This window comes from Uloborus diversus, chromosome 3, assembly GCF_026930045.1.
Source record: "Uloborus diversus isolate 005 chromosome 3, Udiv.v.3.1, whole genome shotgun sequence".
Taxonomy (NCBI): domain Eukaryota; kingdom Metazoa; phylum Arthropoda; class Arachnida; order Araneae; family Uloboridae; genus Uloborus; species Uloborus diversus.
In genome coordinates, this window is record NC_072733.1 from 157,788,480 (window position 1) to 157,804,286 (window position 15,807).

Consider the following 15,807-nt stretch of genomic DNA (forward strand, 5'->3'; position numbering starts at 1 on the left):
TTAAAAAATGGTTTCATTTCTACGCAAAGTGTACATTAGGGTGCGTTTTATAATGCACTTTTTGAAAAAATTTTGAATTTTTTATGGGGCACCCCTTTAATTGCTTCTTTTTGATGAAAAAACACCCACTTAAAAGTTTCATAGAATTTAAACAAAATTTAGAGGTTGCTACCAGCGATTAAAATTATGTTCATTGTGAAAATATAGAGTAAAACTATATTCCTAATTTTCTATTGCAATATTTGACATCAACATGAAATTGGGTTGGTTAAGGTAGAAGCATAACCCAATTACTTATTTCCTATACATACAAAAAAAAAAGCATTTCATGGTTGCTATGATGTGTAATAATGTCAAACAAAAATCATGCAAAAGTTCCACTACACCATTCATATCATTGGTTTACAATTTTGGGTTTACAATTGTTCTTTTACATTCACCGATATTGTAATCCCCCCCCCCCCTTTGTTTCTAGTAATGTGAAATATACAAGCCTTTTTTTGATTGCTACTCATCATCCAAATTATTTGATAATACATCTTTAAAAAAAAAAAAAAAAAAAAAAAAAAAACTTGATGAAAAGACCTTTATGGTAAAAAATCTGAATGTTAGTATTGAAATCCTCTATTTTTTTTCCTTTGGTTTTAGTTCTACAACATCTGCTGTACAGTGTTTCATTGGAGGAGTTGTTCTTTTAGATTTCTTTAAGAAAGAGACCAATTTGGAGTTTGTCTTTTCAGAAATGAAAAAATGTCAAATAAAATTAATTGAAGAAACAGTTTCCTTCTTGTAAGTGAAGATGCTTTTCAACAACAAAAGACCAAATCTAGACAAACTTTATTGCAAATTCTTGTTCTTCAGAATCAGTCAAAGTACATTCATTCAGTTGCAACCGAGGCTATAAAAAAAAAAAAAAAAACTTTCACTACAGTTGATTCAGATTCTTCATGATTTTATTTCTTTCAAAATCTCTTCTTTTCACGCAAGTTCTGTTGCCTTTTTAAATAGAGATTTATTTGTTACCAATTTTGCCTTGTCCTCCTAGTTTTCTTTCAGTTAGAAATAATTTCTCGCCCTTGCTCTTGCATAAAGCATCATCAGCAAGAGCAAGGTCAAGCAAATAATCTAATGATGGATTCCAATAATTTTGTTTTTGATTATTGAAATAGAACACTTTTAATTTTCTTTTTGAGTTCTTAACTGACAACTTGTGTTTCTTTGAGTTGGTAACCGACAGTTAGTTAAGAGGTTGAGAGTTGATTGTTGTTACAGTTAATAAACATGATAATAAAACAGGGTGGCGACAGATCAGGGAGATCAGGGAAAAGTCAGGGAACTTTATTAATCAGGGAGTCAGGGAAATATCAGGGAATTTTGAAAAAAATACAAAAAATCAGGGAAAATTGATTTTATGAAGAAAAAAAAATTTTTTTTGCTTTACAAAATTAAATACTCTAATTCCCTACGCACTTTCCGCCAATTATCTGTTCAAAAAAAAAATTAAAATAAATGAGGTGCGATTATACACTGTCGCATATTTGTACATCTTTTTTCCTCAACGTCAAAAGTATTGAATCTTACTTATTAACCACAGTATGAACTTCCTAAGATTGCTTCTGTGTCTGTTAGGTTGTTTATTTTACCTAGCTTGAAATTTCCTTTTACACTTTCAATGCTACATAAAATAAACAACCATACAAGCAAAGAGGAAGCCTTCATTAATGCCTTAGCTCCTTTGCCTTTATTCCATTGTCTCGAAGTAATTAGCCTACTGTAATCACGATTTCAAGAAGAAATCTTTGGTTTTTGAATTAGTACTATAAAAGCTTAAAAGTTATTACTTCTTCGCATTTTTAATTTAATTGCTAACCTTGAACTTTCAATAAAAAAAACTTAGTTTTTTGCCGTTATACTATTTGTTGTCACCGCAGATTATAAAAGTTTTCTTTTCTTCAGACTTAAGTGATTCTTTAATTTTATAACCAAGTTGTATTCTTCTTTAATGTATTTTAAAATTAACTAATTGCTTTTTTTTTCTTTTTTTTTTCTTGCATTTCAAAGTTGTTTGTTACAAAAGCAATCTAAGATTTTTTTCGTTACATACTGAAATCATTTGAAATAGAGTTAACTTGTGTACTTAAGTAAATATCTTTTTTTTTTATTGTTAAAATGCTGTATTCATTCATTAAAACCTATGTTCTTGATTAGAGAAAAGCTCACTATGAATGGATGTCTAATGGTTTCATCTGTTTTGCATAAATATGTCAATTAGTTATGTAAGAATAACTACATTACTTCTCTTCTTTCACTATTACTTGTTATTCTTGCAGCAATTTCTAATCTTTCCGTGTAGAAAAATTTAATATACTGTTTTGTAGGGTTTTTTTCCCCAAAAAATTGACTTGATATGTTTTTTTAACCATTTTATAAAAAAGGTAGCATCTTTTTAAAATATATCTTTAGTTCAACAACTTTACACAACTTAAAACGTTTAAAATACTGCATTTTATACAAACATACAATGTATTTCAAGTAGAGCAAAGAAAGAAAACCATTATTATTGGTAACGTAAATCAGGGAAATTTGGTGAACTTAATCAGGGAAAAGTCGGGGAACTTTTTTTCACAGTTCCTGTCGCCACCCTGTAAAATGACAAAATGATAACATAAATAAATATTATAATAATCAATGCAAAAAAAAGGTAGATTTCAAATTTTGCAGCAATGGTAGCAACCTCTAAATTTTATTCAATTTTTATTTTTAAGATATGTGAATTTTTTTTCATCCAAAGGAACAAAATGAGAGGGTGCCTCATGAAAAAATAACATCTTCAAAAATAAGACACACCCTAGTGTACATTTTATCCATTATTATGTAATGCACTCTCTGAAATTGCGTATTAGGCTCAGCGGGAGAAATTTCTTCGGCCTGTATGCAGTCCACGTGTAACAGCTGCCATCCTGAGGATGGCTTATACCTTACCTTTCATAACCACTTAGAGGCATACTTGGGTATAAAGTGTTATCTATGTTCTGCTTCTTTGAAATGGACCACAGCTTTTCATTGGTGTCCGTATAATTTTGTCCCCCATCTGTATATACATGCTTTGCTGTTAAGTTTAATTTTAGTTTTAATCACAAAAATAATTTTATACCTTTCTATTAATCTTTGTTTAGCAAGAGAAGCTGCTGTTTGGGAACTGGAAGAACGACATTTACAAGAGAAGCATCAGTTGTCAAAGCGCCAGCTGAAAGATATTTTTTTTCTTCAGCGTCATCAAATGCTTGTCCGCCATGAAAAGGTATGTTTTAATTACGCACCTGTATTTTATAACTACTATAACTGTATAAAGCATAACAAACTTACACTGCCATGCTACATTTATCAAATGTAATTTATAGTTATATTAATTCTGTTTGAAATTTTTCTGTTCATAAAAATTTGGCTTCACATGTGCACTAGGGCAAATAAGACTAATAACTCTATGCACTCAAGCAAATATGCTGCAGTTAAATGCATGAACAATTTGGGATCATAGTTACATCATTATATCTTGCAAAAACGTTTTTTTATATTTTTTATGGAAGTTATTTGAAAATATGTGACTATAGACATGCTTATTTTAATTTTGATTTTAATAATTGATTGACTAATTTTTCCAAACATACTTACATTGAACCCGTACTTTGTGAAAGCTTGCTTCCTGTGTTTGAGATTTCAATCTTTTTTGCATCTTCTAAATATTTTTGAGAATTGGAAGTTGGTGTTACAGATGATATCATAAATGATCTTATTTTATTAGTTTTTTAAACATTCTTACATTTAGCAAATAATTTGCAGATATTCTCTTCTTGTGTTTGATATTTTAATCCTTTTATGTCTTGTAAAGATTATAATATATTTTACAGTTGAGAAATTATTTTGACAGACGCTACCTTAGATTAGCTTATATTATGCTTTATTTTAATAGTTAATAAATTAGTTCATTTTTGGAACAATTCAAACATTTAACTTGTTTTTCTTGAAAAATTGCATTCCTTGTTTGAAATTTCAATTATTTTCAATATTTGATCTTGTTAACATATTAAAGTGTTTCATTTTTGGAAGTTGTTTTAACATAATGGATTACATTATTGCATTTCTTGTTTTTATAATTAATAAATTAACTTATTTTAGTTTCTGCATTGTTCATTCATAATAAATTACATAATTTTATACTTTACTGTTAATTTCTTTTATTTTACAAATACAAATACAAATACAAAAGTGACGACCAGCAACAGGCTCTGGGCCCAGCTAGACTGGTCCTAGTCAATTTACAATCCCCAGTGAAGATCAATGGCCCTCTTAAAACTGTCTACTCCTTTGCTCATTACCACCTTTTCCGGTAAGCTGTTCCAAGGTTTCACTACCCTGCTAAAATAATAATTTTTCCTAATATCCAAGATAGCCTGAGATTTAAATAGCTTAAAACAATGACCCCTTGTCCTGTTTTCAGTGCTAAACTTTAGCCCCGTAACATCTTTCATTTTAATAAATTTAAACAGCTGAATCATGTCCCCTTGGTCTCTTCTTTGCTCAAGACTGTACATTTTTAGCCTTCTAAGCCTGGAATCATAATCTAAGTGGGAAAGTCCACTTGTTAGCCTTGTAGCCCGCCTTTGAACCCTTTCCAATACATTAATGTCTTTCTTAAGATAAGGAGACCAAAACTGAACAGCATACTCCAAATGGGGTCTTACCAAACTTCTATATAAGGGCAGAAGAACTTCTTTAGATTTATTTGAAATAGATCTATTGATAAACCCAAGCATCTTATTGGCTTTGTTGCTAGCAATGCTGCACTGTTGGCTAAACTTTAAATCCTGACTTATTAAGACCCCCAGATCAGTAACTTTGTCTGCCTGACTAATGACTGAACCTTGCAAATAATAACTTGTACACTTGTTTCCATGTCCTAAATGTAGCACTTGACATTTCCCAACATTAACAGCCATACCCCATTTATCAGCCCACTCCGTAATATGATCTAGATCCTCTTGCAGCTGATTTGCTTGTTCATCATTTTCTAGTCCCCATAACTTTGACATCATCAGCAAAACAATTCATGTTCCCAGAAATATTTTTGTGAATATCGTTCATAAAGACAATGAACAAAACAGGCCCTAACACTGATCTTTGAGGAACCCCGCTTAAGACCTCACTCCAATTAGAATAATTTCCTCTTACAACTACTCTTTGTTTCCTTCTGGTCAGCCAGTTTTTTACCCAAATAAAAGTTTTCCCTCCTATTCCTATATCAGCTAATTTGCTAAGTAGAGCAACATGTGGTACCTTATCGAAAGCTTTTTGAAAATCAATGTAAACAACATCTACAGGCTTCTTATTGTCCAAAGCCATGGTAACTTTGTCATAGAAATGTAATAAATTAGTTGCACAAGATTTACCTTTCCTGAAACCGTACTGAAAACTAGTCAATAGATTATTAGTCTCTAGAAAATTTACTATCTTAATTTTCATCAGTGTTTCAAAAATTTTGCAAACCACCAAAGTTAGACTCACAGGTCTATAATTTCCCGCACTCCCTTTAGACCCTTTCTTGAAGAGCGGTGTAATGTTAGCCAGCTTCCAGTCCTCTGGCACTGTCCCCGAATTATAAGAAGCATTGAAAATGTTTGCGATTACATCTGCTAATTCCTCTGCACATTCAACTAAATTTTTTGGATAAATATCATCTGGCCCCGGAGCCTTAGTCTCTTTAATTTTTTTCAAATAAAGTAAAACGTCATCCCTGGAAAATACTAAGTCCTCAAGCTGTACTATAGCTTGTGTCTTGTTGGTGTCAACTGTTGAGATACAGTTATCGTTAATACTCGAAAAAAAGTTATTAAGAACATTAGCAATATCACTATCGTCTTGAATTAAAATTTCGTGCTCATCAACCAGTGGCCCAATATGACTATTTCGAACTTTTCCCGAATTAGCGTATGCAAAAAACCTCTTGGGATTCCTGTGTATGTTATCTGCCAGTCTTTGCTCCAACTCTCTTTTCTGAATCCGTACCAAATACTTAAATTTACGCCTTGCCTTGCCTTGCAATATTGGATCCTATCTGCACTGTGACCTGTTTCTCTATGAAAAGCAGCTTGCTTGTAATTTAGAGCATCTTTAGTTTCCCTGGAGAACCACATTGGCCAAATTTTAGTATTGACACCCTTTCTCCTAAAAGGAACATGATCCCTAACCGTATTCGCTAATTTTTCCTTAAACTCTGCCCATTGAAGATTCACATCGCTATTGTCCAATCCAAAAGAAAAAACTGCTTTCAAACTCTGCCGAAGTGCCACAAAGTCAGTATTTCTGAAATTGGGCACAAACCTAAAATTCTCTACTTTGTGCATATCAAATTTAATCCCAAACCTAATACTGTTGTGGTCACTATCTCCAATGCGTTCCCCTACATATAACCCCTGAACAGAGCCTTCCATGTCGCAGAAAACTAGATCCAAAATAGCATCCTGTCGAGTACCCTGAGTTACAATTTGATCTAAGAAACAGTCACCAATTACTTTCAAAAATTCCTCTTCTCTGCTATTACTATGGTAAAAATTATTCCAATCAATTCCTGGAAAATTAAAATCTCCCATTATGATGACTGACCCCTTGCTAGAAATGTCACTAATAATACTAAACATCTGTTCGTCTTGACCCTGGCTTAAGTTGGGTGGCCTATAAATATTCCCTAAACATAGTTTTTTGCCCTTATTACTAATCAACTCCAGCCAAATCATATCAATCTCATTAGGTTTATCATTAATTACCAATTCATTGCAAATTAAAGTGTCTCTGACATAAAATAAAACCCCACACCTCTTTTACCTACTCTATCTTGTCTAAACAAATTATACCCAGCAATAGATAATAAATCATCACTTTCGGTAGCCCATGTCTCGGTAACTCCAATAATATCCAACCTCTCGCCTATAATTATGCTTTTCAATTCTTCCATCTTGTTCCTAATACTACGAGCATTTGTATAAAAAACCTTAAGTAAGCACATCTTACTTTTATTTAATGCTGCACGATTGTTTGAATCCCAACTGTTAAAATCTTTTCTCTTATTAGCCACCCTATTTCCGTTTCTACTAAAATCCCATTAGTTAGTACCCTTTCGAATTCTGCTCCTTAAACCATGCCCCCCATTCCAACTTAGTTTTTTGATTCTGAAGCCTCTAAAACCAAACCACTAACCATTTTGACCCCTGTAGAACTCAGATGCAGGCCATCCCTAGCAATAGCTTTGTGAGATTATTTCCCAAAATTAATTTAAATTTACTTTAAAGTTAAGCATTTTTGGGTTAAGTTTGCACTTATATTCCAATTTTAGTCTATGTTCTTTACATACTCTTATTTATGACTTATTTTCTATTCTCTCATCCTGGGTGTCATTGATCACTTTTTCATAAAAATTTCAGTAGAAACTACTTTTCTTATTTCATTGTATTAGGAGCTTGAACAAGTTAAACGAATGAATGCTTGTAAAGAAGAAGAATTGCTTAAACTCCAAACAATTGAAAGAAGACAACTACCAAAAAGAATTCGAGCTGAAATGAAAACTAGAGATTTAATGTTTAGGAAAAGCTTACGTATAACTCATGTTCCTGAATCATCTGAAGAAGAAAGGGAAAAAATTAGAAAGGTAAATCTCATTCTTATTTTCGGCCATTTTATACAAATTTTAAAAGTTATTTGGCTGTTGAAAATTATCATTTTCTGCAATGTGACTTTTGTATATACCACTGTTACTTCTAAGGCGTTTATTTCTCTTCACATTTATGTATTCTGTAAAGTGTTGCTTCTGTGTATTTTAAAGGACCGATGAAAAAATTTAATGTTTGACAATGAAATAATTTCATTTGAATTCTTCGTATTGGGAAAATTATGAAATGACACTACCCCTTTGAATGATGAGCACTTAAAAAAAGTTACCATTAGTTCCCATCCTTTCGTTTAAACCCATGAATTTTTTTAAGTACATAAATCTTGCGGAAATTGCTTGGTTCCCTTATTATTCATATGGTTCCCTTATCTCTCCCTTTTTTGAGCTATTGTCACTAACTTTAATCAGAACCAGTTGACCATATTTTTATTGAATTTTGCTTGAATCTTTCCATTAGTTTAAGCTATAGTAGTCATGCTTAGCTTACAGAGAATAATGCTCCTCTGTTTCTCTTCCCTTTTAGCAATTGACCCCCAAACCTAACCAGTATCAGCTCCCATAAAAGCCTATTTTCAAGGCTAAAATTGTTTTCAATCCTTTCAATACTTTTTGAGATGCAGTAATTAATGAGTGTTCACAAATAATATCACTCTTAGAAACAGGAGGGGAGTTGTGAAAGTGTGCCACTAAAAGCACTTCTCATATTCTGAAAGTGACAACTGATCTTAATGTATTTTTATCCAAAGTGTTTGTTGGTTTACTTTGCATTTAAATTGATGCATGAAGATTTTACCATTTGCTGTAACCTAAAAGCTATTTGAAATTATATACTTCACTTTCATTTGGGACACAAGCTCAAGCTTTTGGGTATGGCTCATCCCTAAAAGCCTGAGAAGGAAAGCAAAGAGATTGGCAAATAAAATTACAGATTTTTCTCTTAAAAAGTAAAGTGTAAAACCATAACTAATAACAATAAGGCTAAAAGTTAACAATGTGAGTGGGAAAAATCAGTATTGAAGCAACAGTCATAATGTAATTCAAATCTTCCTTTTTTGAAGTTTACTGTTTTGACCAAGTAGTTTCTTCATGTTTCAGTTCATTTTTTTAGCAATAAACTATGTATGGTAATTATTATAAAATTGAAACAAAACAAGTGAGGTGGTCCCATCACAATAGACATGGGGTCTAAAAATGCAACTCTAACTATCTCTCCTAAATTTTTATGAAATAAATGCTGAGTTTAATTCTAGAAAATGTTTATTTTTTAGAAGAAATTAAAGTATCCTTTTAAAATTTGATATTTTTTTTCATCTATATAGTTTCAAGAAGGAGAGAAAAAGAGATATAAAGCTGAGCAAATGCGTCATGATCTGAAACAGAAAAAACAGCTGGAAGAAGTACGGGTGGCTGCAGAAACAACAATAAAAGAGTTAGAGCAGTTACAGGTAATATATCTTCTCTCTTTGTAATTTTATTTCTCTTTATGTACAGAGTGATTATAATTAAAGCCCTACTTTTAAAATACAGTAAAATAAATTACTGGTCTGAATGTCTAAATTTTAACTGTATCTACTTGAAGAAGTGGGAGCTACTAATACCTTCAATGAAATATTCCAAAGTGTCAACAGATAGTGTTGTAAACAACATATTATCCAAGTTAAAAGATACTTATGCACATAATACATTATTTGTTTTATGAAAGTGGGATATGTGGCTTTCATATTGCTGTTGTGCAGCTTGTCTTGGGCTTCTTGTAGCCACATCTACTGACATTTTAGCAATTGATTTCCTCTATCTGCTTACAAAAGTTAAAGAGCAGTAAAATAATAAACATGCTTTGGCAATTTTCTTTGATTTAAAAAATACAATCTAAAGTACTTAGTATTTCTCTCTATAGTAGCTAAATTATTCATTAAAATATGATTACTTAGTTTAAAAAGAATTATTTCTGTAGAAAAACATCCAAAGAAACATCTATTATAGGCTAAATGATGGTGATTTGTTTCTGTTTAGTTTTGTATAAGTCGTTATGTGCTGGTCATATCCAATATATGTCTGGGTCCTTATTATTCTTTCCATTTTATCCACCCCTGAATTAGTTTTTATTCAGGGTTTAGTTTTATTAGTTCAGTAGTTTTTATCCTGCATGTAAAAGTACCTTCATCGACTTTGATATTAACTTGCCCAACACTCCAATCTTTGTTTTAAAGTACAGCATCCATTTCATTCTCGGGTCTTCAATTTGGTTAATAATCCAATTACAGCAACTTTCTCTAAAAACAATAACAGAATATTAGCTTGCCAATGTTTACAAATAGAAAATTTAAATTGAAAATATTTATAATGGTTTTTTTTTTTCTGAAATAAGAATCTTAAGTAGCAGCTTAAACAAAGCAAATTCACATGATTGGAAACATACCAGCCTGTTTGCACTAGCTAAGAGAAAAAAGAAATTTCCTGAGAAATACAATATTTTTGGTTAAGTGATCTCAAATTTCAAGCAACATATTTTCTTACTTTAAATTTTTGGTAGACAATCGAAAAGTGTGACGTACCTGAATGCACTATATAACAAGGAGTAGTGTGACGAGGGGTTACTGTAGTACTTAATACAGTTCTAAGATCATCACTTGTTAATGCAATGCCTTAAACTTTATAATCATATAGGACCTTTAAATACTAATAATAGTTTCTTGACTTTAACCTTTTTTCTCGAAAAGTGCAGAGCTGTCTCTGGCAACTAAAAAAGTGACTAGAGGCACTATTTTGAAGCAAAGGGAACTTATGGCAACCAAATATGCCGAAAAACAACTGTTTTACAATAAGTTTGTTTGTGCTACAATTTTTTCACTATTGTTTCCATTCTGAGTGAATGTCAATAAAATTTTGCTTTTTAAATTCTTGTAACCTTATTGCGTTCGCTCTTCTTTTTTTTTTTTTTTGAAAATGAGTGCCAAATTTTCACCCTATCAAAAATATTCCGAATATGACGTCTCTCTCTTTTTACTCAGGCCATCTTTTACTGTTATTTTAAATACAAAAGTCTGACAGTAAGAAATTGTATGAAAAAGTGTTGGTACTTATTTCTTTAGTGTTCCTTCAAAAAGGTTGGACTAAGCAGAGATGCACAATCTTTTTGAAACAGTGGGCCACTAAGTCCAGTATTGATTATGTTGAGGACCACTTCAAAAAGTGTGTGTGTGTGATGTGGAGGACAGGGGAAGGTGTCAAAATCATTTAAAAAAAAATTACGCACAACTTACATAGCACTGCATTTGGAGATAATATTTTTAATTTTACAATACATAACTAATTTCTGCAGAGGTAATGACCAAAAATCTATGAATGAAAATGTTCGCATAAAAGTAACCTAAGTATGAAATTGGTAAGTATAACTTAATACACTCACTGTTTTTTTTTTAATTAAGCAAAGCAGATAACTTAAAATAATAACAACATTTAATTAAAATTGAGGTATCTGAGAATCCACAATAATTCAATGATATCATACATAAAATTCTGCTAAATTTTCATTAAATTTGACTGCTTAAAAAAGGCAGCTGTAGCGAGGTGCAAATTAAATTCATGGTTTTCGACTTGTTCAAGTTTATGACACAAATAGTACAGTAAAAATAGGAGTCAGACCCAAACATTGAAGAAAAAGTTCAAACCTGTTGCAAATTGTTTATTACCCTCCCAATAAGAACAGGTAAAAAGTCCCACCCTATTGTGCTTCGGGTTTCGGAATGGAGGGCATCTAAAAATTGCTGTTTTGCATATTTTTTCAGAATTTATAAAGTAAATTTCAAGTGGGAATATTATGTCATACTAAATTTAAAAGCATTAAATCAAAGTTGCTTACCCCCCAAGAGGGATGGTACAACCCACCAATGCCTTCCCCATAAAACAAAGCCGAACCCCCGACCCCCCTCCCCTTCATACATTTCAAGTGGAAATATTATTTTATGCAAAGTTAAAGTTAGAAATCAAATGTGTCCATCCTCCAAGTGCGTTTGCTGAAGACTTGTACATTCATTGTTTTGCCATGCCCATTTTGCAGTTACTTTCTAGTGATCGTGCAAATACTCTCTCACCTCTCTTCTGCCCTGACCTTCCCATCAGGATTCTTGCTGAGGCACACGTTCTTTCCTGAGTAGAAAAAAGAAAGTAACTTGCTGTTGGTGGAGAGAGGAAAGTGCTGGAGAGAGATGGTACAATCGTTAGAAGTAGCTTTTGAAATCCCATTGCATCCGCTTCTTTAACACTCTCTCATTTTTATCTGCTATGCCATTCTACTGCTTAGACATTAATACCTTTTTGTAGACTAATATTTTCAACCCTTCTTATACTTTATTTACTAATTTTTTTATGAAGACTGCCACGCCCATTTTAAAATGTTTATTCCATTCCATCCGAATTAATTTAAGCCAACCTTCAAATCTAGTTTTAATGTTTATCAGACTTACCAAAGGTAGCTCTTGAATATCTTAATAAATTGAAATTTATATTATTTATACTGTACTATTTTATTATGACAGATATGTAAATATAGGAAACTAAAGGTGCCTATATTCTCAAATCATGACATAGTGTTTAAAACTTTTTTATCAATTAAAAAATAATCATTTTTATGCTAGTGCTTAAAATTACCGTCAAAACTCAAAAAGTTTTAGATTGGGTTTAGTTTTTTAATGATTTTCATAGAATATACCCAGCCGCTCCACAAAATTTCAAAATGGTCCGCAACTTGTTTCTTCAAGGTTAGCCACACTGATAATGCCATTTTGTAATAATGGTCCAATTATTCAGCTTGTATTAAGTGTTTGATTATATGGAAGTTTTATAGCATTAGATGTCACATTATAAAGTTTTAATTTCACCTGATTTGTGGACTATGGGAGATTGAAAATGGTAAATGGAATTGATATGTCTGTCAAAATCTTAAATAAATGCAAGCTTATTTTATTTATTCATTTGTTAGCACGTCTACTAGTAAAAAAAACAAAAAACATTTATCTATTAGTATTTAAAAGACAGTATAGTGTCAATATAATTTTGCGCAATGTGAAGAACAATATACAGGTTGTTCTGTTTTAACCTGCAGGACCTTTATTTTCGCCACGTTTAGTCCTAGATGCATACTTCCAATTGCAAAAATGTTCAAAATCAAATGCAGAGTTAAGATGTTGAAAGTTTGAAATGAAAATGAAAATAAGTCAAAAAATACAAACTTTTTATACGGGTCCCAAGTCCCCTAACTTATATTTAGGGAAATAATCTCCATTGAAAAATAATTCCAACACAAAGAGTTTGAAATTAGTACGACCAATATTCATCGAGATACGAAACGCAGCGTTTTGTCACTTTTTACTCGCCATCAACAACACCTTTTGGGGGAAAATATACCGGTTAACAAGTATTTAAAATTATATGTGTGTATAGAGTGTAGTGTTTTAAATTGTTCAATGTTTTATAGTGTTTTTGTGTATCACAGCATAACATTTGCATTTATTTTTCAATAGTGATGAAAAATATGAATACCTTGTTCTTCTTACTTTGATGACCTGTCATTCTTCTGAAAGGGTGATAAGGTCCAATCTCATCTTCTGTATAGTCCCTTGAAAGTTAAAATTGGAATATCTTCTTGAGTTTTGTTGGCACAAATGTCGAATTTTTTGTGTCAGTAATAATTTTCAATGGAGATTTTTTCTCTAAATATTACTTAGGGGACCTAGGACCTGTATAAAAAGTCAAATTTTGTATTTTTTGACTCATTTTTATTTTTGCTTCACACTTTCATTATTTTAACTCTGCATCTGATTTTGAACGTTTTTGCATGTGGAAATATACATCTAGGACTAATGGTTGTGAAAATAAAGGCCTTGCAGGTTAAATCAGAACACCCTGTATATATATTTCAATTTTAAGTTTCGTAATTTTTCCTCTTTTTTGACTTTGAGCTGTTTTTATCCCTGAATTTACTAAATACTATACTTTTATTATACATTTGAACCTACTAATTAAGCCATACTTTAAGAAAGCTTAATATTATATTCCCACGAATCATTGAAATAGCTGATTGTTTGCACAATTAACAAAATTACTACTTTGATATTAAATTGGCCTTGATTTTTAAGTGTTAAAAGTTCTTTTTTTCATTTCTGTGAACAAGGCATTTTTTTTTTTTTTTGATATTTATGAGTAAAATAATTGGAATTTAGCTGAGCCATTGTTTATGGTTACTTCTAGTAGGTAACACTTTCATGTAAAAATAAAAGAAATAGAAAAGTTTTGAAATTGAAAAATATTTGCCTTCAAAAATTACGTTTTCTGGAGAAAGACTCATATCAAGATGATTATTCAGTGCAATTTTAAACATAGTCATACTAATATGTACATCGACCTTGGTGCATAAAACTAGACAAGATAAGGATAAAAAATAGATTTCCATGAAGGATGTATTTGATGAATATGAATATAGTTTTATACACATGTAAAACTCTCACTTTTTATCTCAGTTTGTTAGTTTTTATACTTTTGAATTTTTTTTACACCAGACTTTAATATTTAACAAAAACAAGATGAGAGAAAGAGGAAAATACAAGTATTTTCTTAAAATAATGAATATGAATACGGACTTCACTAATTATTTTTGTCACTTCGTTATATTATTTTTTACTATCAAAAATCAGTTTGAAACAAATTTGTTTCACTTAATTTACATTTTCATCATTCTAAACTAGTCTTTCAGGATATTTATTGCAGAAAGTCCAAATTAGAAGAAAAAAAATAATTTTAGTGACGAAATGTAATTTAAGTTGAGGTAATAATCCTACTTGTGGCCAGTTTAGTCTTTAAAATTTATGTAGAGTTTAGCTCATTTCTGAATGAAATAATTACTTTTTATTGATTCCTGAAAAGTTGCATAAGTTGGACTTATGCCTTTTCTGAAATAATTGATTCAATTATATCTAAGCATGTTTTTAATTATGTCAATAAGTTTTTTTTTTTTTTTAAATCTGTTATACTAATTGTATTTAAAGATAATACAAATACTCAGCCAAAAAGAAAGAACGAATATTTTACAGTTGATAATTTCACTAAACTATTGCAAACAGAACAATGTATCTCCATTTCAAATGCTTTTTGGAGGGAGGGCACTAAAAAAAATCTATGATAATACAATAAATACCCTTCTATTTTAGCTCACTATGCTTTGTACTACTTCCGAAATAGTCAGAAAATTAACTTACCAGAAGCATGCTAAAAGATTGCTATACAGTCACTAGCTGCGTCAAAATTAGCTGAGCCTATTCTCAACATGCAAATGATAAATGGACAAAAGTGGTTGAAACGCTGAAAAAATATTATATTCATATGATGCTTACTACTCAGTTTAACATTCTATTTTATTAATAATTTGCCCTTTGGTGAAAATGTCCTTTTTATTATGTAATTTTTGTTAATATTCCGATTTTGCAAGTGATTTTTTTCGGGAAGTGGTAGTTATAAATAGGAATAAAATTGACCTGTGTTGGATCTTAAAATTGTAGACTAGAACGAAAAATAAATAAGCATTTTGTTTCTTAATTTTGAAAAAAATCTGAAAAAGATTTTTGGGGATATACCAGGTTGTCCCAAAAGTTCTGCACCATCAATGGTATGCAGATTGCGACGTGGATCGGACAACACAGTAAGATGCGCATGCGCTCAAAACTGCCACCAGGGGAACAAGTAGAGGTCATAGAATAGTGTGGATGTTTATTGAGGAGAATAGCGTCTGTAGTAGTAGTGTGAAATTGCGAAAGATGTGTGATTCAAAAACTGCGACACGTGCTGTGCTTCGTTTTCTCTGGAAAAAGGGCTAAGTGCGAAAGCTGCTAGCAAGGAAATCTGTGCAGTTGAAGGACTTGATACGATCAATCGATCCACAGCATCCCGGTGGTTCAAACGTTTTTCGTCTGGCGATTTGAGCCTGGAAGAGCAGCCTCGAAGTGGATGGCCAAAATTGGATATTGGGACCGCTGTGGCAGCTGCTGTCCTGGCCGAACCTCAAACCAGCACACGTTTGATAGCACACAGGATAG

The 15,807-nt window shown here is 31.5% G+C and overlaps 1 protein-coding gene across 1 annotated transcript in view; it reads left to right on the forward strand.

The window, feature by feature from the left end:
- LOC129219010 (serine/threonine-protein kinase 10-like) overlaps positions 1-15,807 on the forward strand; it is a 131,926-nt gene that overhangs the window by 108,982 nt on the left and 7,137 nt on the right. Inside the window, exons 20-22 of the mRNA XM_054853330.1 lie at positions 3,177-3,301; positions 7,508-7,699; positions 9,040-9,165. Coding sequence (XP_054709305.1) covers positions 3,177-3,301; positions 7,508-7,699; positions 9,040-9,165 — 443 coding nt within the window. The remainder of the gene's footprint in view (positions 1-3,176; positions 3,302-7,507; positions 7,700-9,039; positions 9,166-15,807) is intronic.